This window comes from Hyla sarda, chromosome 4 (genome assembly GCF_029499605.1).
Source record: "Hyla sarda isolate aHylSar1 chromosome 4, aHylSar1.hap1, whole genome shotgun sequence".
In the NCBI taxonomy this organism is placed as follows: Eukaryota; Metazoa; Chordata; class Amphibia; order Anura; family Hylidae; genus Hyla; species Hyla sarda.
In genome coordinates, this window is record NC_079192.1 from 69,312,218 (window position 1) to 69,339,347 (window position 27,130).

Consider the following 27,130-nt stretch of genomic DNA (forward strand, 5'->3'; position numbering starts at 1 on the left):
CTCCAGAAAGTTAAACAGATTTGTAAATTACTTCTAATAAAAATGTTTTAATTTTTTTAGTACTGCTGTTTACTACATTGGAAGCTGAGTTGTTTTTATCTGTCTGACCACAGTGCTCTCTGCTGACACCTCTGTGCATGTCAGGAACTATCCAGAGCAGGAGCAAATCCCCATACCAAACCTATCCTGCTCTGGATAGTTCCTGACACGGCCAGAAGTGTCAGCAGAGAGCACTGTGGTCAGACACAAAAGAAAAACTCAACTTCCTCTGTAGTATACAGCAGCTGATAAGTACTGGAAGGATTAAGATTTTTTTCATAGAGAAGTAATTTACATATCTGTTTAACTTTCTGGCACCAGTTGATTTGAAAACATTTTCAGAGTACCCCTTTAAACTCTTTGATAGAAGATTGTTGAAAATGTCACCTACATTCCTTAAAGGATTTTTTTTAATCAACTGGTGCAAGAAAGTTAAACAGATTTGTAAATGACTTCTATTTAAAAATCGTAATCCTTCCAGTAGTTATCAGCTGCTGTATACTACAGAGGAAGTAGTGTAGTTCTTTCCAGTCTTACCACAGTGCTCTCTGCTGACACCTTTGTGTCTGTGTAAAGAATCCCTATCTATGATGATACATGTATAGGGGGTGACTTGAGTAACTGAAGTAATTATAGAATTACAGTGATCCCTCAACTTACAATGGCCTCAACATACAATAGTTTCAACATACAAGGGTCTTTTCTGGACCATTGTAAGTTGAAACCAGACTCAACATACAATGCTACGGACAGTCCAGATCTGTGAAACATGTCAATGGCCAAGAGAACTGACCAATCAGAACGGGCAATTTACTGGTAAAACCCCTGTATTACTGAAGTGTATGCACTGACTGATGTCTGGTACAGGGAGGTATTACATGTTCTGTACTACTTTTTACCTGTATTACTGATACTGAACTGTATGCACTGACTGGTGTCTGGTAGCACCCTCTACAGTACAGGGAGGTATTACATGTTCTGTACTACTCTTTACCTGTATTACTGAAGTGTATGCACTGAGTGGTGTCTGGTAGCGCCCCCTACAGTACAGGGAGGCATTACATGTTCTGTACACTTTACCTGTACCAGGGTTACCTGCTCCTTTGGACACCAGGTGAGGGAGACTCCATGTTACTTTTTTAGGACACTGTGTACTGTACAGGACCCCGCAGAAGATGCTGTCCTCTACATAGACCAGCGTTTCCCAAGCAGGGTGCCCGCAGCTGTTGCAAAACTACAGCTCCCAGCATGCCCGGACAGCCTTTGGCTGTCCGGGCATGCTGGGAGTTGTAGTTTTGCAACAGCTGGAGGCTCCCTGCTTGGAAAAGACTGACATAGACAGTGATTTACAGCTCCCAGCAGATCCTTATTACTTTTATATGTAAGGAATTGCTACATATATATTCGTTTTCTACTTATTTTTATTTAATCCTCACTTTTTACTATTTTTGGATGACATTTTGGGGCTTCAGAACCAATTACCAGGTTTCCATAGAGTTCTGGTCTCAACATACAATGGTTTCAACATACAATGGTCGTCCTGGGACCAATTAATATTGTATCTTGAGGGACCACTGTATACCAATATCCTATAGGCTTAAAGTAGCAACAAAGTGGAACTTTACAGGTCACATGTTATACAGGGTGCAGAATAATAACGGCATTTATGTCCAACCCAGGAAATGGAGCGGCTCAAACACTATCAGGGAATCTTATTGGAAGAGCTGAAGAGTCAGCAGCTGCAAGAAAAAGTACGTAGTCAAAAGGCACAGCGTGCAGAAGCTAGAAACCGCCAGACAATGTTCAAAGAGCGACTGAAAAACCAAGGACTGAGTGCTTCAGTACAGAAAGAACGGAACAAGCAGGTGAATAGCACAGAATAATTCTTTGTCAAGTGGTTCGTAAATTCTATTCATACGTCTATCTATATTCTATTTATGGTAAAGGCGGGTGATCTCTGCTGGAGTTGTCATCCTGCTTACCAAGACTCCCATTGGAGAAATCTGCCTGGATACACAGTGAAATACTGCTCGCTCCCATTCTATTATAGTCCAGAATGTGGTTTTAGGCTGGGTTTGGATTTTGTGGGGTTTCTTTTATGTGTAAACAGACAAGAAAATAGTATTGTACAGCTCACCTCCACCAATTTCTGTGCACGGGTCCACACTCGGCAAAGTGCTGATATTCCAGGCAGAAGAACAAACGATGATCCGGCACCAGATATAAGACTTGCAGCTTTATTTTCTCGGTATCAAAAATGAACAAACAATACACAGTAAAACCGACTCCCTCCACAGTCATACGCGTTTCAAGCGCATGCGCGCTCTTCCTCAGTGACAACGTCACTGAGGAAGAGCGCGCATGCGCTTGAAACGCGTATGACTGTGGAGGGAGTTGGTTTTACTGTGTATTGTTTGTTCATTTTTGATTCGGAGAAAATAAAGCTGCAAGTCTTATATCTGGTGCCGGATCATCGTTTGTTCTTCTTTCTTTTATGTGTGTCATCTTTTATATGTTATTTACTAATGTAAGGCTTTTGTTGGGAAAGTTTTGGCGCACGTGACAATCGGCCTTTCCCCTCATTCAGCATTTGGCAACTTGACAACAATTTATGTCACAATGGAAATTTCATGACAGTTCTATTAAGTTTACATTTTGAGCATCTAATGGGGTACTCCACTGGCCAGAGTTCGGAACAAAATGTTCCGAACGCTGTTTTTGTCCTGCGGGGGTCGGCCACGACCCCTCAATGCAAGTCTATGGGGGGGAGCAGAAGAAGTACATGGCTGTGTACGAAAGCAGTTGGTAGCCTCTGAGCGCCCCTGCAATATCCTGAAGAAAAGAACAGTGGCATAAAGTGTCTTACTGCTCCATTATAAGTCTATGGGACAGGAACACAAAAAGGAGTGAGATCTGGGGTACAGAGCATGCTGCCATGCTCTTAATGAAAAGATGGATGATCCAGCACTGAAGTAATAGCAGCTTTCTTGTAAATCCTCGAGAAAAACAGCATACCAACATTTCACAACATCTGCAATTTTTGCCATGCTCTTATACCTGCTCTTTTTCCTGTTAGGTGGGGGTCTCAGCACCGAGACCCCGATCGATCAAACCTTTAACATATTCCTATGACATGTCAATAGTTTTTTCAAGTGAGTTTCCATTTAAAGAAATAAATGTAAATAGTTTTTCAAATTGTAGAAGTTTTTTTTTTTCTTCTAAATCTGCCACATAAATCCAGATCTTTTTAGCTTTGATTATCCATTAAAAATATGTGCTAGTAGACATAGATTTAAAGGCTTTGGACACCATTGAAAGACATTTTTATTATTGCATTTTTTTTTTATTTGGCCATGGGTCTTTATTAAAGTATACCTGTATGTATATTTTTGTCCCTGCAGCTATTGTCTGTGTATCTCTGTGAGGAGTCCAAATAAAGAAAGTGTGGGTGGACAAGCAGGGCTCTGTACACTGAGGACAAGCAGGGCTCTGTACACTGAGGACAAGCGGGGCTCTGTACACTGAGGACAAGCGGGGCTCTGTACACTGAGGACAAGCGGGGCTCTGTACACTGAGGACAAGCGGGGCTCTGTGCACTGAGGACAAGCGGGGCTCTGTGCACTGAGGACAAGCGGGGCTCTGTGCACTGAGGACAAGCGGGGCTCTGTGCACTGAGGACAAGCGGGGCTCTGTGCACTGAGGACAAGCGGGGCTCTGTGCACTGAGGACAAGCGGGTCTCTGTGCACTGAGGACAAGCTGGGCTCTGTGCACTGAGGACAAGCTGGGCTCTGTGCACTGAGGACAAGCGGGGCTCTGTGCACTGAGGACAAGCGGGGCTCTGTGCACTGAGGACAAGCCGGGCTCTGTGCACTGAGGACAAGCCGGGCTCTGTGCACTGAGGACAAGCTGGGCTCTGTGCACTGAGGACAAGCTGGGCTCTGTGCACTGAGGACAAGCTGGGCTCTGTGCACTGAGGACAAGCTGGGCTCTGTGCACTGAGGACAAGCTGGGCTCTGTGCACTGAGGACAAGCGGGGCTCTGTGCACTGAGGACAAGCCGGGCTCTGTGCACTGAGGACAAGCCGGGCTCTGTGCACTGAGGACAAGCCGGGCTCTGTGCACTGAGGACAAGCTGGGCTCTGTGCACTGAGGACAAGCTGGGCTCTGTGCACTGAGGACAAGCTGGGCTCTGTGCACTGAGGACAAGCTGGGCTCTGTGCACTGAGGACAAGCTGGGCTCTGTGCACTGAGGACATGCAGGGCTCTATACACAGAGGACAAGCAGGGCTCTGTACACTGAGGACAAGCGGGGCTGTGTACACTGAGGACATGCAGGGCTCTATACACAGAGGACAAGCAGGGCTCTGTACAGAGGACAAGCAGTGCTCTGTACACTGAGGACAAGCAGGGCTCTGTACACTGAGGACAAGCAGGGCTCTGTACTCTGAGGACAAGCGGGGCTGTGTACACTGAGGACAAGCGGGGCTCTGTACACTGAGGACAAGCAGGGCTCTGTGCACTGAGGACAAGCAGGGCTCTGTGCACTGAGGACAAGCTGGGCTCTGTGCACTGAGGACATGCAGGGCTCTATACACAGAGGACAAGCAGGGCTCTATACACTGAGGACAAGCAGGGCTCTATACACTGAGGACTAGCAGGGCTCTGTACACTGAGCACTAGCATTGGCTCTGTACACTGAGGACTAGCTGGGCTCTGTGCACTGAGGACAAGCAGGGCTCTGTACACTGAGGACAAGCAGGGCTCTGTACACTGAGGACAAGAAGGGCTCTGTACACTGAGGACTAGCAGGGTTCTGTACACTGAGGACAAGCAGGGCTCTGTACACTGAGGACAAGCAGGGCTCTGTACACTGAGGACAAGCAGGGCTCTGTACACTGAGGACAAGCAGGGCTCTGTACACTGAGGACAAGCAGGGCTCTGTACACTGAGGACAAGCAGGGCTCTGTACACTGAGGACAAGCAGGGCTCTGTACACTGAGGACAAGCAGGGCTCTGTACACTGAGGACAAGCAGGGCTCTGTACACTGAGGACAAGCAGGGCTCTGTACACTGAGGACAAGCAGGGCTCTGTACACTGAGGACAAGCAGGACTCTGTAGACTGAGGACAAGCAGGGCTCTGTACACTGAGGACAAGCAGGGCTCTGTGCAGTGAGGACAAGCAGGGCTCTGTACACTGAGGACAAGCAGGGTTCTGTGCAGTGAGGCTCTATGACATGCCCCCTATCTCACACATCAGGATGATTGACAAGCCAGGAGCCTGCACAGATCCCTGCTTCTCCTGCCCTCACTTCCTGTATTTGGTCTCCCCAGAGAGACACACAGGGAATAGCTGCAGGGACAGCATTTTTTTCACCCAAAAACACACACATTTTTTTAAATCAATGTATATTACAACTCTACATATAATTGTATTATCTACATTATATCAAAAGTATTTGTTTATGACAGGTACACTTCAAACATTTCCCTAAATTTAGCTTTATGAGCTCTATCCTTGTACACAGCCTATTTGGTCTTCTCCTGCAGGCTGCCTTGTATGTGCTCTTCTCTCCAAAGAAAATCAGGGCAAAGGTGTCCAAAAGCTTTTAAGTAGAACTACACAATTTTGCACATTTTTTACTTTTCTTTTTTTTGGAGAGGCCGTGCATTTAATCAGACTTTTAGGGCACAAACAATGAAATTTTACTCTGAAAATGTTCTTTCATTGATTTCAAGGGAACATGTAACAACTAACAAATAGCAAGTAACAAATAACAGATGGCTCCCTTAAAAACCTACCTGAGACAATGAAGACATTTAGACGTACTTAGCAACAATTTTCTATGCTATGGAGGTGGCGACATAAATTGCAGGCTGAGATCTTGCAAGGTTAGAAATTGAAGCCTGTTTTTGTTTTTACAGCTTTTAAAACCTTTATGGCTATAGTAAAAGCACCTCTCTATTAAAGCCTTACTGCAGGGATTTCAGCATGATCAGAGGATTGGTAATTGATATAGACTAGTACCATTTCTGAAAAGTCCTCCAACCTTGATAATAGACATTGATGGTATTTGGCCTTTAGGATCAGTAGCAGGAATCAATTGTATCCACTTCTTAGCCTCCAAGTCATCAAATAAAGTTGTGCCGGATGTGGTTGGATATTTATCTTATTAGCAAGGTCTTGGTGGGCAGGAAATTCCATTGAAGAGAGGAAGACCGGGCCAAAATAAATTTACTGCTATTAGTAATATTTGCTTTGACCATTTGGAGAATCTTTCGTACTAGAAAAAAGGGATAAGGGCTTACGTAAACTAGATAAAAAAATAAATAATTATATTAAAGCCCCTAGAAATCTTATCCCCTATTCAAAAGGAAAGGGGATAAGATGTCTGATCGTGGGGGTCCCGCCGCTGGGGACCTATGTGATCTCCCTGCTGCACCCGGCATTCCTTTAGAGAGTCGGGTGCAGCGCTGGAAGCTCGTGATGTCATGGCCGTCCCCCGCTCTTAACGTCATGGCCATGCCCCCTCAAAGCAAGTCTATGGGAGGGGGCATAACTACATGCACGGAAATTTATACGATTAAAATTGTCATCTTCTGACCCCTATAACTTTATTTTTCTGCGTATGGGGCGGTATGAGGGCTCATTTTTTGTGCCGTGATCTGACGTTTTTAGCGGTACAATTTTTATATTGATAGGACTTTTTGATCGCTTTTTATTCATTTTTTCATGATATAAAAAGAGACCAAAAATACGTTATTTTGGAATTAGGAATTTTTTTGCGCGTAAGCCATTGACCGTGCGGTTTAATTAATTTATATATTTTTATAGTTCGGACATTTACGCACGCGGCGATACCACATATGTTTATTTTTATTTACACAGTTGTTTTTTTTATGGGAAAAGGGGGGTGATTTGAACTTTTGTTAGGGAAGGGGTTAAATGACCTTTGTTAACTTTTTTTTTTTTTCACTTTTTTTTTTGCAGTGCTATAGCTCTGCAAATAGCTCTGCACGGATCAGCTAGATAGGGGCTCGATTGCTCAAGCCTGTAGTTCAGGCTTGGGCAATCAAACCCCGATCGGACGCTGCGGACACAGGTAAGGAGACCTCCGCCTGCGTCCCAGCTGATCTGACTGAGCTGCGGGGAAGCGCTTACTTTCGTTTTCAGACGCGGCGATCAACTTTGATCGCCGCGTCTGAAGGGTTAACAGCGTGCGGCACAACGATCGGTGCTGCTCACTGTTAGCCCGGGGTTCCGGCTTTGATTAGCAGCCGGGACCGACCCGGTGTTATGCGGGGTCACGGCGTGACCCTGTTTTTAACACCGGGAGCGGGCTCAGGACGTACTGGTACGTCCTAAGTCCTTAAGGGGTTAAGTTTAATTGAATTCAATGCAAAAACGGCTGGCAATTCCCTTTCAGTAAAATGTTTATGGATGTAATATTACAGCCAAAAATTTTCCCTTTTTTTTGGTCTAGTGTTACAGCTCAAAAAACTTTGTTTTTCACACCTTTTTTTTATAATAGCATTTGCTGCTTCAAAAAGAGGACAAAAATGTCTGAAATTCTTTAAAGGGGTACTCTGGTAGAAAGCTTTATTTTTTTTTAATCAACTGGTGCCAGAAAGTTAAACAGATTTGTAAATTACTTCTATTAAAAAATTTTTAATCCTTCCAGTACTTATTAGCTGCTGAATACTACAGAGGAAATTATTTTCTTTTCTGTTCGGAACACAGTGCTCTCTGCTGACATCTCTGTCCATTTTAGGAACTGTCCAGAGCAGCATATGTTTGCTATTGGGGATTTTCTCCTACTCTGGACAGTTCTTAAAATGGACAGAGGTGTCATCAGAGAGCAGTGTGTTCATTATGTCAGCAGAGAGCTCTGGGTTCCAAAAAGAAAATAATTTCCTCTGAAGTATTCAGCAGCTAATAAGTACTGGAAGGATTAAGATTTTTTAATAGAGGTAATTTACAAATCTGTTTAACTTTCTAGCACCAGTTGATTTAAAGAAAAAAATAATTCCACCGGATTACCCCTTTAACTCCTTGGGGACGGAGGGGGTACCTGTACGCCCTCAGTCCGCCCTGTCTATAACGCAGGGCCACGCCGTGGCCCCGTGTCATAGCGGGTCGGGCCCGGCCTCTAATAACGGCCGGGACCCGTGGCTAACAGCGCGCGGCATTGATCGCAGTGCCGCGCGCTATTAACCCTTTAGACGTGGCGTTCAAAGTTGAACGCCGCGTCTAAAGTGAAAATACAGCACTGTCTGTTAGCTCAGGGTGCTGTTCGGGATGTCCGCAGTGAAATCGCAGCATTCCGAACAGTTGGAACATACAAGGAGGGCCCCTACCTTCTTCCTGCGTGTCCGATCGCCGAATGACTGCTCAATGCCTGAGATCCAGGCATGAGCAGTCAAGCGGCAGAATCATTGATCAATGGTTTCCTATGAGAAACCATTGATCAATGTAAAAGATAAGTGTGTGTGCAGTGTTATAGCCCCCTATGGGAGCTATACCATTGCAAAAAACAATAAGTCAGATCAATACATAAATGGTACCGCTAAAAACTTCAGATCACGGTGCAAAAAATTTGCCCTCATCCCGCCCTGTACGTGGAAAAATAAAAATTTAGAGGTCAGAAGATGACAATTTTAAATGTATACATTTTCCTGCATGCAGTTATGATTTTTTCCAGAAGTACTACATAATCAAACCTATATAAGTAGGATATCATTTTAATCGTATGGACCTACAGAAGAAAGATAAGGTGTCATTTTTACGGAAAAATGTACTGCGTAGAAACGGAAGCCCGCAAAAATTACTAAATTGCATTTATTCTTCAATTTTGTTGCACAATGATTTTTTTTTCTGTTTCGCCGTCGATTTTTTGGTAAAATGACTGATATCATTACAAAGTAGAATTTGTCGCACAAATAATAAGCCATCATATGGATTTTTAGCTGCAAAATTGAAAGGGTTATGATTTTTAAAAGGTAAGGAGGAAAAAACGTAAGTGCGAAAACTGGAAACCCTCCATCCCCAAGGGGTTAATGTTTGAGAAGCAAACCAACAAGCCTAAAAAAAAAAATGTGGTAAAATGGAGGCAGGTTTGGAGACTGTGCAACATTTATGCCAGCCCCTGAGTCCCATTCATGCCGCCCTATTAATAAATATGCTTGCCCTCATCTCTCCCACGTCTCCATGATGTAAGAGTCTTACTGTGACCAAGAAACTTTGTCAAATTAGTCATCATTTAAGTCTGTTATAGCTACAATCTGTTAGGGCACAATTCTAGTAAGTTAAAGGGTTTTCTCATTTCAAATAGTTATCCTCTATCCATAGACTAGTGGATTACTAAGGGATCTGACCAATCAGACTCACAATATGACCACCGAAAAATGCTGGACTGCTGAACTTAAAGGGGTACTCAGCCCTAGACATCTTAGCCCCTATCCAAAGGGCTCCTGCTGCCATGGCAATCATCAGGACCCTAGGATCACATTACGGGGTCACCGATGGGAGGCAAGGGGAGCCCCCTCCCCTTGTCAATCTTACAGATACCATGATGAGTACTGACCATGGCATCTATGTCGTTAACACTACAGAGTCCTATGCAATCTTGGTCTCGGCAGCTGCGGCGGGATACTGGCTGTGGTTGACAGCTAGGTTCTGCGGCCCATCTTCTGTGCCTCATCCTGGAGTGCAGGAGATCAATAGGACATATGCATACGTCCAAATGCGAGAATGTATCCGGTGATTGGACGTATGCATACATACATACATACATAGCAAGACAGGGTTAAAATACTTCAGGGTCATTAATGAGACTGGCAGACTCATGCCTTAAACCAGCAGATCAGCATTCATTTTAGGGGTTATCCAGGATTAGAAAAACAGAATTGAAGTGAATAGAGTCAAGTTGTAATACCCCACACAACCTGAGGACAGATGTGGTGCTGTTTTTGGAATAAATTATCTAATTTTCTATTCCTGGATAATCCCTTTAAACAAGCCTTTACACTGGTCATTTATTGTGTGGCCTGGACTATAAGAACGATCGCCTGATTTGTTTGTGCAGCCTTTCACATACATCACTGTTGGCTGCACGTATGGTTTACATAGTGAGATATGTGGCCAATGGGCAACTACTTAAAAAAAAAAAAAAAAATTGATACATGTGGATTAATCAATAACTAACACCACAGATAAAGCCAGCAATACTGAGGGTGTTTTCACACATTCAGGTTTACAAAAGCAATAATTGAAAACAAAGCCTGTTAACCACTAGCACTAGCAATTCCCCGATAATTGCGGCTGACACCTGAACTTGCTACTGCTTTAAGTGGCACCCCGAGGTGCCAGCTGCAATACAGAAACGCAGCGTGTAAGAGCGGCCTTTAGAGAACATCGCATACATAGACAGGCACACATGGTGCTAATTTGATGAAAAGTGTGCCTCCAGCTGTTGCAAAACTACAACTCTCAGCATGCCCGGACATGCTGTGAGTTGTAGTTTTGCAACAGCTGGAGGTGTACTGGTTGAAAACACTGCTCTACAGTGTATCATAAAGGCTAGGATCATACTGTGTTTAGGGCTTCTGTGACATGTATCCATAGGCATCCTGCCAAGAACGGGATGCAACGTAAACCATAGGGGAAAGCAGCGGATGCCAATCATCGCTTGAACTTGGCGACTCCATTCCTGTGGACAACACTGCACTTTTAAGCCTGCTGCGTATACAGCCTAAGGGTAGGGTCACACGTGCCGTATTTTGCTGCTGCTGCATATATTCCTACCCATTGAAGGCAACGGGTAGCAAAATCAGCTGCAAAATAAATACACAGCAAAATATGTCACGTGTGACCCTACCCTTAACCTGGATTTACTAGGGTACTCTGTTTGGGCTCTTTACTAGGGTACTCTTCCGCTGCTCTCTGCCACAGTATAGGATGCTGACGGATACCTATGGCAGAAGCCCTAAATGTGGAATGAACCTGGTTTTACATGTGCCCTAAAAGCCCCATTCAGACAGCCGTGCTGTAGTAGTATTTTCCTACAGTCATATTTCCTTTTCCTTAAGTTAGAGATCATTTTTATTATTATTTTTTTGTTTTTGTGATTCATGGTTTTAGGTTTCCTTTCCCATAGCGAGACTACACAAAACTCAAGAAAGAAGCTCCTCAATTGCTCAACAATAGAATGTTAGTTCATGCATGGGCAGTTACAGCCAATTTAATCAAAGAGTACCTGTCATCAAACCATATTTTCTAAACTAACTCAGATCATATTCCCTAATTACTCCTAACACCCCTCCCTTAATAATAATAATAATAATAATAATTTTTCGAGCATTTAAAAGCTCTGTATCATACCTATCCCCTTGCTCACATTGTGTGAGCTCCTGGCAGGAGAAAGTGGGCGTTCCCCAGCAGGCGTGACGTCACTGAAGCCTGTGAGAGCTGTGACTCGCCATGCCCTGCACGCACTTCCTGAGTTTGTTTTCCTGCCAGGCCGGGAGGAAACCAAGCTAACTGTTTGCACAGCAGCAGGAAACAGAACAGAGCCACCTAGTGGCCATTTATTCAAATTAAAAACATATAAAGGTTGAGAATTTTAACTGCAAGTAAATAGCAAAGTGTCTTATAATAACATAAGGAACAACATCTTAAAAGTTTAGTTTGGTGACAGGTGCTCTTCAAACTATCTTTTAGATTTCTTTGTATTACCATAGAACTTTGAATCATGTTTTTAAAGTGTTTAATATATCTATATCTAACACAGCATGACACCATCATGACCCCCTCCATGCATCTCTATGGGAGAGCCAGAGATACAGCGTTCGTGTAGATAGTTCGTGTCTATAGAGATGCATGGAGTACTAAACAGGAGTACCCTTTTAAAATAAATGCTTAGATGTGCTGATGATACAATGTATATGGGAATTTCAACCTCCTTTGTTCTGCACTCACCCCATAAAAAAAAAAAAAAAAGAGGTGAAGTCTGATGTCAGGCAGCAGGCTCATCCCCCTCTGCCTTGTTTATAAGAAAACATGTACAGTCAGATCTCAGGGGAGATAGTGATTGCTAACTGCAGTCACGAGAAATGATTTTTCTTCCAATTTTTTTAACCTCAAGGTAACGCATTGAATAGAATGCAGAACCTAACAAAGGAAGTCAAACAAAGAGGAGAAGGAGACTATACATTTCTATGACAACTGACTAAATCATAACGTCACAGCTGCTGCAATGGCTGCTTTACCTCCGCTTCTTCCTAGACCCAGACACAAGCACAAGGGCAATCAAAAAACACTAAAGAAAAAGCAGTAAAAGCAAAGTACCACGACAGCTAAGGTCTCTAAAAGGGGTCACAAAGTTACCGCTTTCTAAATGAGTCTGGCTTCTCTAAAATTGGGCATACATCACTAAAGTCTGCGATTTCGGTAGGATTGGCTGACCAGCTAATGTGCTGTCCCTAGGGGGATAAGCAACCGCTAGGTGTCCGGCAGCAGTATTTTTCTCCTCTCCCTACTCAAACAAATAAATAGATATCTATATATTCACTGAACCACTTTTTTTTTTTTTTTTTTTTATCTGTTTCAGTTTTCTACCATCTTGTCCGAGCAATTTTTAAAAGTATATTTAGAGATATGATTTACAGCTAGCCTTATGGATATAGGTGACAATAGACAGGAACGGTCCCTTTTACGTGAATTAGAAACATTACTGGGCATTCTCTGTGACCTTTTCAGAGGTCATTCTACAGGGAGGGCAACAGCTATTGTGTGTATTATCTATACAATACATTAACATATATAAAAATTGAAGTGAAGTACTCCCCTTTGTTATGGTGCAATAAATGACGATATATTTCATACTCCAACAGTGGTGCACATAGCGGGGAAGGAAAGAGAAAACAGAGCTCCGCAGAGCTCACTATGGTCCCGTTTTGCAGGTGATCAATTTTTTTCCAGTGTTTTTAACGTCAATGTAACACATTAACCAAGTGGATCAACTGCGGAATGGGACAGTCGTGGAGGTCTTGTTTCTTTTCCTCCTTCCCCGCTATGTGCACTACCGTTAGGAGTATAAGAAATAAAGCGTAATTTACTGCAAAGGGTTAGTGCCTCACTTCCATATGTTAACCCTTGCAGAACTCAGGGTTTTTCCATTTTTGCACTTTCGTTTTTTCTTCCTCACCTTCTAAAAATCATAACGCTTTCAGTTTTCCACCTACAGACCTATATGAGGGCTTGTTTTATGCACGATCAATTTTACTTTATAATTACATAAGTCATTTTTCCACAAAATCTATGGCAAAAGCAAAAAATAAATAAAAATTATTTGCAGGACAAAATTGAAAAAACCCACCCTTTTGTAATTTTTAGCAGCTTCTGTTTCTATGCAGTGCAATTTTTGGTAAAAATGACACCTTATATTTATTTTGTAGGTCCATAAGGTTACAAGGATACCCAATTTATGTAGGTTTTATTTTATGACAAAAAAAACAAAAAACTAAACTATAACTACATGCACCAAAATTAGTATGTTTAAAATTGTCATTTTCTGACCCCTATAACTTTTTTCTTTTTCTGCATACGGCATACTTTTGATGGGACTTTTTGATCGCTTTTTATACATTTTTTAGCGTATACAAAATGACCAAAAATATGCAATTATGGACTATGTATACGCCATTGACTGTGTGGTTTAATTAACATAATATTTTTATGGTTCGGATGTTTATGCATGCGGCGATACCACACGTTTATTTTCATTATGTTTACATATTTTTTATGGAATTTGGGAAAAGGGGGGTGATTTAAACTTTTAGTATGGAATGGGTTAATTCACATTTATAAAAAAAAAATTCTTTGCACCATTACATGCAATCTTCTGATTGCACACACTGTTCAATGCTATGCCATAGCATAGCATTGATCAGTGTTATCTGTGCTCGATTGCTCCAGCCTGCTGAGCAAGGCTGGAGTATCACAAAAGAGATCGGAGGGCAAGGAGGCAGGTAAGGGCCCTCCCCTAAGCTGATTGGGAAACCGCGGTGATCCCGATCAGCCCGACTGAGCTGCCGGGAATGCTTTATTTTTTATATTTTTGATGCGGCAATCAACTTTGATCGCCGCGTCTAAAGGGTTAATGCCAGGCATCGGCGCGATCAGCGATGTACAGCATTAGACATGGCTCCTGGCCGTTGATAGCCGCTGGGACCACCCTGCTATGACGCTGGGTCAGCTCGAGACTCCGCGTCATAGCAGGGGAGTGGACGCAGGGCGTACAGGTACACCCTGCATCCTTAAAAGGTTAATGTATTACTGCATTGTTTGTTCCAAGTAAGAGCACTGTTTTACCTTTCCATTATCTATACAATGGAGTCACCTTTCACTGTATTCCTGTTTGTGATGATAAGTGCACTGCTGGGAAGTCATCTGTACAGAACAGGAAGTCTCACATTAGTTTTAGGAGGAAACGGCTGGTTCTGGGATAACCTGGCGAGGCTACCGCAGTATTCGGGCAGAAAAATCCGATTTCGGCTAGAAGGCGCACACCAAAGAGTTGTGAACAATAGCAGACTTTATTAAGCTGTATAACTTGCAGTGCAAATGGGACAACGCGTTTCAAAGGTTCATCCTTCAGGTCCTTTTCCAAGGACATGAAGAAGGATGAACCTTTGAAACGCAAGTAATACAACTTAATAAAGTCTGCTATTGTTCACTACTCTCGGGTGTGCGCCTTCTAGCCGAAATCGGATTTTTCAGCCTGAATAGGTTATCCCAGAACCAGCCGTTTCCTCCTGTATCTTAACCGCTGGCACAGCGGGACAGACGGCCGGTAGCCTCCCGATACTGCAACCTGTTACATGCGATCGCCAGTGTTGTGCCTGCCTGCACAACACCCATAGGTGAGCAATTTTCCGGTTATGGAACAACTGTCCAACCCCAAAAATTGGGATTAACAGCACTATATAGCGCCATCTCTCTTTTTTCCCCCCCTCACATTAGTTTTAGGCCTAGTGGCCAGAATGGAAACTGCAAGATTTCGGGATTTCAAAATATAGATAGTAAAATGGAAAACTAGAAAAAATTAATCAAAAATTCTTTAAAAATATGGATACCAAACATAGAAATTAAGCACTCACCAGGTCAAGAGGTGTTGAACAAGCCTAGCGTAAAGAGTTAAATAGTGGAGGTGCAATGCTGGGCATAGACTGTTTTGGACTGTGTCTTTAAAAATATGGTTAACATAAAAAGCACGCCCCCTTTTCCCAACAACCTTGCCCCTTTTTCGGGTTTTCTCAGTAAAAAGGAGAGTTGGTTGTTTTGTTTTTTTCTCCAATTCTGGCGGGTTTACAATAGTAAATCAGGGCCATTGTATGGACCTACCTACTTCTGGACTTCAGCCTCTATTTACTGTATATGCAGGTGCTGGGTGTTGATCCCTACCAAACACAAATGGATAGCCTTCCCTCGGGATAGGTCATCAATGAAGTCTTGAGAAAGTACTGCATTCAACTGTTTTCCCTAACCAGACATGTACCCTACAGCAGAACCGCATTACAGAGTGGCCTTTCAAACTAATGAATGTCCATATTATGCAAGGATGGTCAAGGCTGGCAGAGGGTCGTTTTGTTTTGGCACATGGGTCCACAAAAAGAGCTCCTCTCTATGATGTTAATATGTCCTGCTAGTAGGGGTGTCGCGATACCAGGGTGGCGATTCGATATATTGCAATATATCGCGATACTGTCATGTTGGCGATATATCACGATATATCGCGATATTCCCTATTAAAAGCTTGGGAAAACTTATTCTAGCTGAGAAAGAACAAGGTCCCGCAAGAGTTGTCCTGTGAGTGCGTACGTTCTCCTTTCTGTTTGTAGTCTGTAGTCTCGCGGTAGCAGCCTGTGAGTGGGACAGAGCTGATAACAGGTACACTGCCAACTAGTGGTCAGGAGTTTAAGTGTTATAAAAAAAAAAAATAAGACAGACAAATAGGACTGCGACTCAGTGAGTGAAATACAGTAAATGTTAATTATAATTTATAAAAAAATCGATTCTCAGAATTTTAAAATCGATTCAGTATCGCGGAACAAAAAATCGCGATAATCGCGCGAATCGATTTTTTTCTTACATCCCTACCTGCTAGGGTAGAGTTTCCCAACCAGGGAGCCTCCAGCTGTTGCAAAACTACAACTCCCAGTATGCCCGGACAGCCTTTGGCTGTCCGGGCATACTGGAAGTTGTAGTTTTGCAACAGCTGAAGGCACCCTAGTTGGGAAACACTGTCCTAGGGGATAAGGACAGAAGGAATCTTGACTTAGCCCTTTTAAAGGAAGCAAAATACATAACTGGCATTCACAGCGAACTCCATATTTCTGTACTGCAATATTCATACTGTTATATTTGGAAATGAAAATATAATAAAACTGACAAAACAATTACCAAGATGTTAAAGGTGGAATATGAGCAAATGATAATCAAGAAAACGGCTGCTCCCATATTCCAGTTGTATCAAGTATTAAAGAATAAAATCAAAATGCTCTGCACATAGTATGTAAAGACTACATATAGGATATATAACTACGGTAGCTCAAATGTTAGGGTGCATTCACATCACGATTTTACCATCCTATTTCTTCTCCCGATTTTTAACTTTGAAATCGTACAAATCTGCATGCCAAGTCATATCCATTGACTTCCATTCATTAACGATGGACAACAAATGCATCCGTTTTGATTCGCATCCGATTTTGCACGATTTAAGGTCCGAGGTAAAATTGTGGTTGACCACGATTTTTCGGCCAGATTCAAAATCGGATCGAAATCGCGTCCGTTTTTTTTTTTTTTATTGATGTCTATGTAAATCGCATGGAATCGTGTGACTGTGCGATTCTATCAGATTAATCGCATACGATTTTTTTGCACGCATGTACAAAACATACACTTCAAATATATAAAACTTTATTGCCATTGGCATACATATTAATTTTAAAAAAAAGATAAGATTTTTATTGAAAATCGGATGGAATTTTCATCTGTACGATTTTTTTTTTTTTTGTATGATTTTAAATCGGATAGCAAAGAAATTTTTACATACGATTGCATACGATTTTTTTCCGGTCCAATAATCGGATGGTTAAATCGTGATGTGAACCTAGCCTTAGTGCTGTAAATAGAGATGAGCGAACTTACAGTAAATTCAATTCGTCACGAACTTCTCGGCTCGGCAGTTGATGACTTTTCCTGCATTAATTAGTTCAGCTTTCAGGTGCTCCGGTGGGCTGGAAAAGGTGGATACAGTCCTAGGAGACTCTTTCCTAGTAATGTATCCACCTTTTCCAGCCCACCGGAGCACCGGAAAGCTGACCTAATTTATGCAGATAAAGTCAGCAACCGCCGAGCCGAGAAGTTCGTGATGAATCGAATTTACTGTAAGTTCGCTCATCTCTAGCTGTAAAGCCTGAGAGCAACTATGTATAAAAGAGAGAAAACATATTCAACACAAAGACCAAGCTACATATTATTGACAAGAGAATTGTATCCCTTTAGTTCTTGCAACAAGAAGCGGTCAGACAAAAGGAAGAGTCTCAAAAACTGCAGAAGAAGCAAGAACAAGAGCTTCAGAAGTTTAAGGAACATCTAGAGGAGACGTGCAGGGAGCTGGTGCAGATACAGGTAAAGCATTGATTCTTATTCATAGAAGTCCCCCCACCTTTCCTTGTATGAAATCACCCCCACCCCCAAAAAAAAGAATAAAATCAGGAGCTCTTTATTACGGATCAATGGATACACACAGGAGCAATCTCCATTTTGGATCAGATTGTATCCTTAAAGGGGTACTCCGGTGGAAAACTTTTTTTTTTTTTTTTTTTTAAATCAACTGATGCCAGAAAGTTAAACAGATTTGTAAATTACTTCTATTAAAAAAAAATCTTAATCCTTAATCTTAACTGCTGAATACTACAGAGGAAATTCTTTTCGTTTTGGAACACAGTGCTCTCTGCTGACATCTCTGTCCATTTTAGGAACTGTCCAGAGCAGCATGTTTGCTATGGGGATTTTCTCCTACTCTGGACAGTTCTTAAAATGGACAGAGATGTCAGCAGAGAGCACTGTGCTTGTGATGTCAGCAGAGAGCTCTGTGTTCCAAAAAGAAAATAATGTCTTCTGTAGTATTCAACAGCTAATAAGTACTGGAAGGATTAAGATTAGAAGTAATTTACAAATCTAGAAAAAATAGTTAATAAAACAACTAGAAACCAGTCCTCAAGGTATATTTAAGGGTAAAGTAAAGGTAAGGTAACGAATAGAGAATGATCCAGATATCAATTAAATCAATGTATTTATTAGAAAGTATAGGGTGGTTACTGGTGTCCAATGTCCCTGCAGGACCCCTGCATGGGACGCAAAACACAGCATAGAAGATAAAATTAGAATAAAACAGTTAGATAAAATAAAAATAATGAATAAATAAATAAAAATAGGGAAAACTTGCATCTATACTTCAGTATCGTATATTAAATATTATAATCAATAATTGTCAATGTGCTTTCACTGCTCAGTTGGTCAAATGTCTCTTAAAAGAACAAAAAGAGATTCCAATAGCTAGATACGCTATGCTGACAGCGGATTGTCCTGTATTGTAACAGTCACAGTATGTAGTAATAGCCTTTCAATGCTATGTATCCAGTGTTGGTGATAGTTTCAATATACGGTGTATCAGCCATTGGTGGTAGAGTATTGCAAACTGTATCACAGATGAAGAGAATAAAGAGAATAGCAGTCCGGTGCACAGCACCACTCACCGCCCTTGTGACCGCTGGTTCAGTAATGTAGCACGGAGGTATCAGGCCTCCGGCAGTATCGGTCTCTGTCTCCGGTATCCGGATAGGGGATAAGATGTCAGATCGCCGCGGTCCCGCTGCTGGGGATCCCCGCTGCAGCACCACGCTATCATTACAGCACAGAGCGAGTTCGCTCTGCACGTAATGATGGGCGGTACAGGGGCCGGAGCATCGTGATGTCACGGCTCCGCCCCTCGTGATGTCACGGCCCGCCCCTTTCAATACAAGTCTATGGGAGGGGGCGTGGCGGTTGTCACGCCCCCTCCCATAGATTTGCATTAAGGGGACGGGCCGTGATGTCACGAGGGGCGGCGCCATGACGTCACGCTGCTCCGTCCCCCATATCGCCCGTCACTACGCACAGAGCGAACTCGCTCTGTGCTGTAATGATAGCGCGGTGCCGCAGCGGGGATCCCCAGCAGCGGGACCGCGGCGATCTGACATCTTATCCCCTATCCTTTGGATAGGGGATAAGATGTCTAGGGGCGAAGTACCCCTTTAAGGATCCCCCATCTGATCCGAAACGCATTGGCGATTGCTTGTGTGTATCCATTGATCGGTAATAAAGAGATGATTTTACTCCTTTATTTACTACTTCTTTTTGTTGGATCCTGCTTACTTGGTCCAGAGAGGCTGGCGGCCATCCGGGCGCAGCTGATTGGAGTTAGAAGTGGTGAGCTGTCGTTCATACCATGTTGTGTTTCCATGTCTGAGACATCTAAGCATTAGGGCAGCAGATACTATGAAGTTTCTTCTTTGACTGCTTTTTGGTATGTAGAAACTCATCATAACCAAGACTAAGGTCACAACTGGCACCTCTTTCTTAAAGGATACCTTTCAACAACAAAAAACTTTTGCTATATTATAGATTAATGTATGCAGAATAACTTTCCAATAGCATGTTATTAATTTTCCACTTTGAAAAAATAACCACTAGAGGTCTTCCTACCAGTCCTGGCCGCAAGCCCTTTTTTTTTTAATTATAGATTTCAGACTCCTGCTGGAGTCCTAAATCTCAGACTGCAGCTGGGACACAGACAAGCTCAGCTGGCAGCTCCGAATCTTCTCCTCTCTGTTTACAACTGCATGTGCAGAGAGAAGAAAGATAGGAGCTCAGATAGTGAAATGAATGAGGGCATGCAGTAAGGCAGAGTCAGGAGTATGCCCTGCTGTGCTATGAGCACATTGCTGGCTCCTACCTGTCTGATTGACAGGCAGGGAGCAGTGCTGAGCTTGTCTGTGTCCCGGCTCCAGTCTGAGATTTAGGATTCCAGCATGAGTCTGAAATCTATAAAAAAAAAAAAAAGGGCTTGTGGCCAGGACTGGTAGGGAGACCTCTAGTGGTCATTTTTTCAAAGTGGAAAATTTAATAGAAAAAAGCATATATATTTTTTTTATAACATGCAATTGGAAAGTTATTCAGCATAAATTAATCTATAATATATCAAGTTATTTTTTTCAAGTTATACCCTTTAATTCATAGGCATATAAACATATATATAGGCATACAGTAGGATGTCATTGAGGCCGATAGGCGCAATATTGTAAACATTTTTATGTCATGTGACAGCAGAGGTGGCTTTAGACTTTGTGAAGTCATAGGGAAAAGTTGAACATGATGAACTCACTAACTAACTCACTAACACTGATAGGAACCCTCACATTTTAGGTAGAAGCCCCCAGAAGATAGGCAAGTAAGGAATACCCCTATTAGGCTGAAGCCCTCCAGCAGGTAGGTAGGTAACCCTCCCATTTTAGACAGAAGACCCCTGTAGATAGGAAGTCAGGTAGGTAGGGAACCTTCTATTAGGTGAATGTCCCCATTAGATTACTCCCCAATAAGTTCCCCCCAAAAGAAAATAAAAAAAATCCCACTCACCTCTGCTCCTGAGCTGAAGCCTCTGCATCCTCTGCTCGTGGTGCAGGACCTTCTCCTGTCCCCAGCAAGATGACATTATTTCATCGCACAGCAGGTCCTCCCTCAAACAAAGCGAGCGGCAAAGAGGCCTCATCACTGGAGTGGAGGGACGATGAGAGTGATTTTTTTAAATGTATTTATTTATGGTCTGCAGGTATAGATATGTATATTGGGGCATTTTCAAGGGTACAAGTACTATTGAAAACGTCTAGTATCGGGAGATCCCTAGTTAATACAATTCAGTACTTGCAGAAAACCGTAATACAGCTATGTGCATTAGACCTTGAATAAAATTCATCATGTAATCGCTAGGGCAATGAGGATCGAAAGATTTATTGGATTAAACAAGGTTTCAAAGAGAAATGGTTGTAATGAGAAACTAAAAACAAGAAGAAGAGGGCACAATCTGAGATAAGCAATGTCATAAATTGACAAAAAGAGTAGTAGACACTGTGCATTCATTACTGCACAGCTCTTCTTAAAAGGGGTATTCCGGCCAAATACATCTTAACCTCTTTGTTTCCGGGACGGGAGACGTGACGTTACCACCACGCCCCCTCCATTCATGTCTATGGTAGGGGGCGCGACGACCGTCACGCCCCCTAACATAGACAAGAATGGAGGGGACGTGGCATAACGTCACGTCTCCTGTCCCGGAAATAAAGAGGTTTTCGAGACTGAAGATGCTGCCCAGCATATAATGTAATGCGGGTGCTGCACAGAGATTGCGGGGGGTCCCAGCGGCGAGTCCCCGGCAATGAGATATCTTAAACCATGTATTTTGCCGGAATACCCCTTTTAAAGCCAAATGGACAGTGTATGGATTTATACCTTTTATATGAATCTATGCCCACTTGCTGCACTCTGAGGAGAGGTGAGCAGTGCCAAGTGGAAACAACTGTATACATCGCTCAGCTGAGCGCCTCTTCCCATTAATTTTATCAATTGGTGCGGGTCTCAGCACCCACCACCACCCAAGCTTCTCACATATCAGCAATTTGTAAAATAAGAATGATTATCAAACTTTCAGTAAAACTGAATAAGGCGAAGTTAAATGTACCTGTTCTTATTCATGAATATATTCTTATACAAACAGGAAGAAAAAATGCGAACTTTGCAAGATCAGGAAACCAAAAAATTACAACGGTTGGACGCGGAACACAGAATGGAGTCAGAGCAGTGGCAGGAGCGCCTGCGACTTAGTAAAGAGGTAGGAGGCCAAATATAATTTTGATAAAATGAATCCAGTATTTATGTGGCCCTTTCTCGTGACACGTCTTTCTATGCCCCTCTCAGAACCTTGACTCCGAGTTTGCTACCAGACAGCAGCTGATCGCAGGGACCGGAAAGCAGAAATACAAAAGCGCAGACAGGTGCACTTCCTGGTTCTCCCCGTCCTGACAGGCAATGTACGCAAAGTTTGAGAAAAAACACTTTCCCATTCAGTTCCCACATGTAAATGTTTTTGTTGGTGTGAGATATTAAACACTGTTTGGATTTTGACTGATAAGCGTTTTATTTTCTCTTTTTGTTTAGTATATACGAAGAAAAGAATAAAAAACATGTAAAAATGTCACATAAATACATTATTTACAGATGTGTCCCCGCCATTCAGATGCAGAGAATGGAAGGATGAAAAAAATTCATAGTCACAAGGGTTAGGATTCTCGTAGGGTGTCTTTTAGGACATGAGGTCATTCGCCTTGCATTATCATCACATCAGACAAATCATCCACTTCTTGAAGCTTTAGATTCTAGAGAAGGGGGACAAAAAGAAAATAATGAGGTTATGTAGATAAGGCTGCATTCACACCACATTTTTGCAATACAGTTCCCGTATCAGGTTTTTGATGAAAAACGGATTCCTCAAAACCTGACTAAACTGTATCAAAACGTGTGTACAAATTTCAACCCGTATACAGTTAAAAACCGCAAACGGTTTGCAAAATGATGTCCGGTTGCATTCGTCTTGTAAGAAAAAACGTATAAGTTTTTAACTTTTTACTCCATTTTGAATAAAGTTTCACTTGTTTGATTGAAATTCCAAGAAAAAAAAAAAACTGTGTAAAGTCAAAAACCGTATGGTGAAATCCGGATGGAACCATATGCACATACAGTTCTGTACGGTTCCCATTGACTCCCATTTAAAAAAAACGTATACGGTTTAATGCAGTTTTTCACCGAGACCAAAAACCGTGGTAGACTACGGTTTTGGGTACAGGTAAAAAACTGTACAAAACCGTATGGGATGCAAAACAGACACAACCTGATGCATCTTTTTGCATACGGTTTTCAATGGAGAGTCAATGCATACGGTTTTCAATACGGCTCTGTACGGTTTTCACATTGAAAACTTATACGGGAACTGTATTGCAAAAATGTGGTGTGAATGCAGCCTAACAGAGAAACAACACAGCACATAAGAAAATATCCTCCAGAATTTCCTGAGGAATACAAAAAGTTACAACATTTACAGATATTTCAGGGAAGTTGCAAGTCCCTATAAAAGGGTAATTAGTTTCTAGTAATTAAATCTTATTTTTGATATTATGATTTAACCCCTTTAAGGGCCAAGCCCATTTTGGCCAATTTTCGTTTTTGCTCTTTCCTTTTTTTAGTCCTCCCCATATGAGTGCTTGTTTGTTGCATCACCAGTTGTACTTTGTAATGAAATCACTTATTTAATAACAAAATCTGCAGCAAAATTAAAAAAATATTTATTTGTGGGGTGAAATAAATAAACAAACGCATGCCATTTTGTAACATTTGGGGGCTTCCATTTCTATGCAGTGCACTTTTCAGTAAAAATGACACCTTATCTTTATTCTGTATGGCCATAAAATTACAAGGATACCCAATTTATATAGGTTTTATTTTACTACAGTGGTCCCTCAGTTCCAGGAGAACCATCATATGTTGAAACCATCATATGTCGAGTATATATGTCTATGTAAAAATGGTAATTGGTTCTGGGGCCTCGGAACCATTGTATGTTGAATACATATCTCTATGGGAAACTGCTAATTGGTTCTGGGATGACCATTGTATGTGGAGTGTATGGGGAGTGTTTATCAAACCAGGGTGCCTCCAGCTGTTGCACAACTACAACTCCCAGAATGCATGTACAGCCATTGACTGTCTGGGCATGCTGGGAGTTATAGTTTTGCAACAGCTGGAGGCACACTGATAGGGAAACATTGATGTATGGGGTGTATAGTGTGTATATGTATTGTATGTGATGTGTGACATCGCATACAGTACTGTACAGTTCTTTAAATACCTTCAGGGGGGACAGAATCCTGCTGACTACAGCTCTATAGGAAAGGAAGGGGAGGGCAGCCAGCAGCTCATTGGATGCCTGCAGCAAGATGGCTATGGCTGCACATTGGGGGCGGGGCTTACACGGAGCTCACAGTGGAAGCCTGCGTGAGTTAGCAGGACAGCATGTGAGTAACAGGAGGCAGAACGGGGCACACGGGGCACATTAAACAACTATCTGTTGAAGTTGTCAGTGCTGTCAGATAGCTGTTTGTACGATGGCCCCGACACACAGCAGCATCGTATGTCGATGCTGCCTTCAACATACGATGGGCTCTGAGAGGCCATCGCATGTTGAAATGATCATATGTCGGGGCCATCATAAGTCGGGGGGTCACTGTACTTTATAAAATTTTAAACTACATACACCAATTTGTATCATCATTTTTGTTTTTCAGCAATTGGTGCTATATGAGGGCTAATTTTTTTGCGCTGTGGTCTGTAGTTTTTATTGGTACCATTCGCTATTTATTCATTTTTTTATTATATATGGAGTGACCAAAAATGGGCAATTTTGGTAACACATGTTTATGTTTGGTGAAATTTTATTTTTTTAAAATGGGAAAAGGGGGGATTCAAGCTTATTAGGGAAGATGTTAGTTTAATTTTATTAACTTTTTTATTTATTAATTTTTTTTACACTTTTTACTATTGCTCTTAGTCGCCATAGGGGGCTATAACATGCAATCTTGTGATTGCATCCACAGTTCAATGCTGGGCTTTGGATTAGTATTGCTCAGAGTTATCGGTGCTGTGATGTTCTAGAGACGACGAGGTGGCAGGTAAGGGCTCTACCGCCGTCTACTCAGCTACCGACAAATGTTAGATCCCGCATTTAGATGATCCAATCAACCGGGTGAGAAGCATGCTCAGCTTGTGAGCTACAAACTTTGGTAACAGGACCAGGGCGTAAAGAAAGGTTAAGGTTCAACAACTTTCCAATATAGTGTCTGTAAAGAGGTATTTCCATTTTAGCTTGTTGTACCCAATCTATAGGGTAAGCAATAATAAGCAGATAGGTGTGTGGGTATGGCTGCTGTTACCCTCAAAAACCACAATTTTGCAAATTTTGGAAGGTTTCGTTTTTACTCTGTACAATTTACGGTAAAAATTACATATTTTCTTTATTCTGTGGGTCAATACGATTAAAATGATACCCATGATTAAATACTTTATTATTGTACTGCTTTAAAAAAAATCTCAAACTTTTGAACCAAATTAGTACATTTAAATTTTGACAACCTATAACTTTTTCATCTTTCCGTATAAGTGGCGGTATTGCTATCTATAGCAATGACTTGATTGCTAATACTGTTCAGTGCTATGCATAGGGCATAGCACTGATCAGTGTTATCGGTCATATTCTGCACTGGACCGCTCGATCTCAGACCAGAGCAGAAGACCCCTGGCGACGGACGGAGGCAGGTGAGGGGACCTCTGTCTGCCATTATGGATGATCGGATCCCAGCGGCAGCGCTGCGGGCGATCCGGTCATCCATATTTCTGAACGCACTACCGCAGATGCCGTGATCTGTATTGATCACAGCATCTGAGGGGTTAATGCCGGACATAAGCGCGATCGCTCATGTCTGCCATTACTTGCGGGTCCCTGGCTGCTGATAACAGCCAGGACCTGCCGATGCGTTAAGTACCACTGAATCAGGACGTACATCTACGTCCTGCGTCGTTAAGGGGTTAAAGGTCCTAGTAAATGTACTGTAACCCTGACAAAGCATCTATATGTGAAAGACCAGGGTTTTATCCACTGACGGTAGACAAGAAAATTCAATGTCAGCAAGCAGAGGTCTTAAAAAATGGTCCAACATACAAACAACTTTGATTTGCTGAAACAAATGTTTGCTTCCTTGCTCTTTTTTAGCCAGCTTTGACTTCATCATATTTGCACATGATGATATAAAACACATTTTACTGTGGCACTGGAAATACAAGCTTCCTTGTCTTTACTATACTCACTTTTTCATTAGCAAGATGCAAAAGGCAAGCAAAGGCCAAGGGGACAGAGAGGTTTTGTGCCATGGTGGTGGGTAACCTATGGACACAAGAAAAAAAGGATGTCAGGCATAAAACATACAGGTATACATGCTATTTTACTCAATTTCTTGTCATTTTAACTTCCTTACCTCTTTTGTAGATCAAGTGTAATGTTACTAAAAGCTCTTTTATCCTTCACAACTGCAGCCTCCGCTTCATTCTTAGATGCTGGCTAAAATTGGTTCAAAATATATATCAGCTTTCTGCCAAACAATGATACAGTCATGATAAAAGAAAAAGCTAAAGTGACAACATATTTGAGCCACACTGTCAGAAAGTGTATGACTTTTTGCATATGTTTGTCTGGTATACAACAGTTTACCATTGCCTCAAGTGCAATACCTAAAGCTTTTATTCCTTTCATAAAGGGAAGTTATTGGTAGATGTGCAACTGTACAGCGATAAGCCATATATGTTGAACAAAACCCCTTAAATGCAACGACTGAAAACAGTGTGGACCTGATCTAAGAGAACACGTATAGTGACTGGCAGCAGTGTAATGTTCCTTAGAAAGGCTTGTCTCTTCAGAAGCCTGTGCAAGATAACTAGAATATATTTCTCTACCTACTGCCAGGAGGCTAAGATACAACCAAATACAGTGATCCCTCAACTTACAATGGCCTCCACATACAATAGTTTCAACATACAATGGTCTTTTCTGGACCATTGTAACTTGAAACCAGACTCAACATACAATGTTACAGACAGTCCAGATCTGTGAAACGTGTCACAACTGGAAGAACTGACTAATCAGAATTGGCATTTTACTGGTAAATCACCTGTATTACTGAAGTGCATGCACTGACTGGCTGTCTGGTAGCGCCCCCTACAATACAGGGAGGAACTACAAGTTCTGTACTACTCCTTACCTGTGCCAGGGTTAGCTGCTCCTTTGGACACCAAGTAAGGGTGGGTCCATTTGGGACACTGTGTGTACTGTA

General features: G+C 42.2%; 2 protein-coding genes across 5 annotated transcripts in view; one reads left to right on the forward strand and one right to left on the reverse strand.

Annotated features, from left to right (window-relative positions):
• LOC130368085 (STE20-like serine/threonine-protein kinase) overlaps positions 1-22,323 on the forward strand; it is a 63,207-nt gene extending 40,884 nt beyond the window's left edge. Inside the window, exons 15-18 of the mRNA XM_056571356.1 lie at positions 1,719-1,904; positions 17,607-17,732; positions 21,916-22,029; positions 22,116-22,323. Of these exons, the coding sequence (XP_056427331.1) occupies positions 1,719-1,904; positions 17,607-17,732; positions 21,916-22,029; positions 22,116-22,220 (531 nt within the window). The 3' untranslated portion in view covers positions 22,221-22,323. The remainder of the gene's footprint in view (positions 1-1,718; positions 1,905-17,606; positions 17,733-21,915; positions 22,030-22,115) is intronic.
• A 111-nt stretch (positions 22,324-22,434) lies between these two features.
• Positions 22,435-27,130, reverse strand: part of NCAPH (non-SMC condensin I complex subunit H) — a 68,428-nt gene continuing 63,732 nt past the window's right edge. For all 4 annotated transcript variants that reach the window (XM_056571357.1, XM_056571360.1, XM_056571358.1 and 1 more), the window contains exons 16-18: positions 26,279-26,361; positions 26,112-26,187; positions 22,435-22,573 (exon numbers count right to left, since the gene is read on the reverse strand). In XM_056571357.1, the coding sequence (XP_056427332.1) occupies positions 22,514-22,573; positions 26,112-26,187; positions 26,279-26,361 (219 nt within the window). In that variant the 3' untranslated portion in view covers positions 22,435-22,513. The remainder of the gene's footprint in view (positions 22,574-26,111; positions 26,188-26,278; positions 26,362-27,130) is intronic.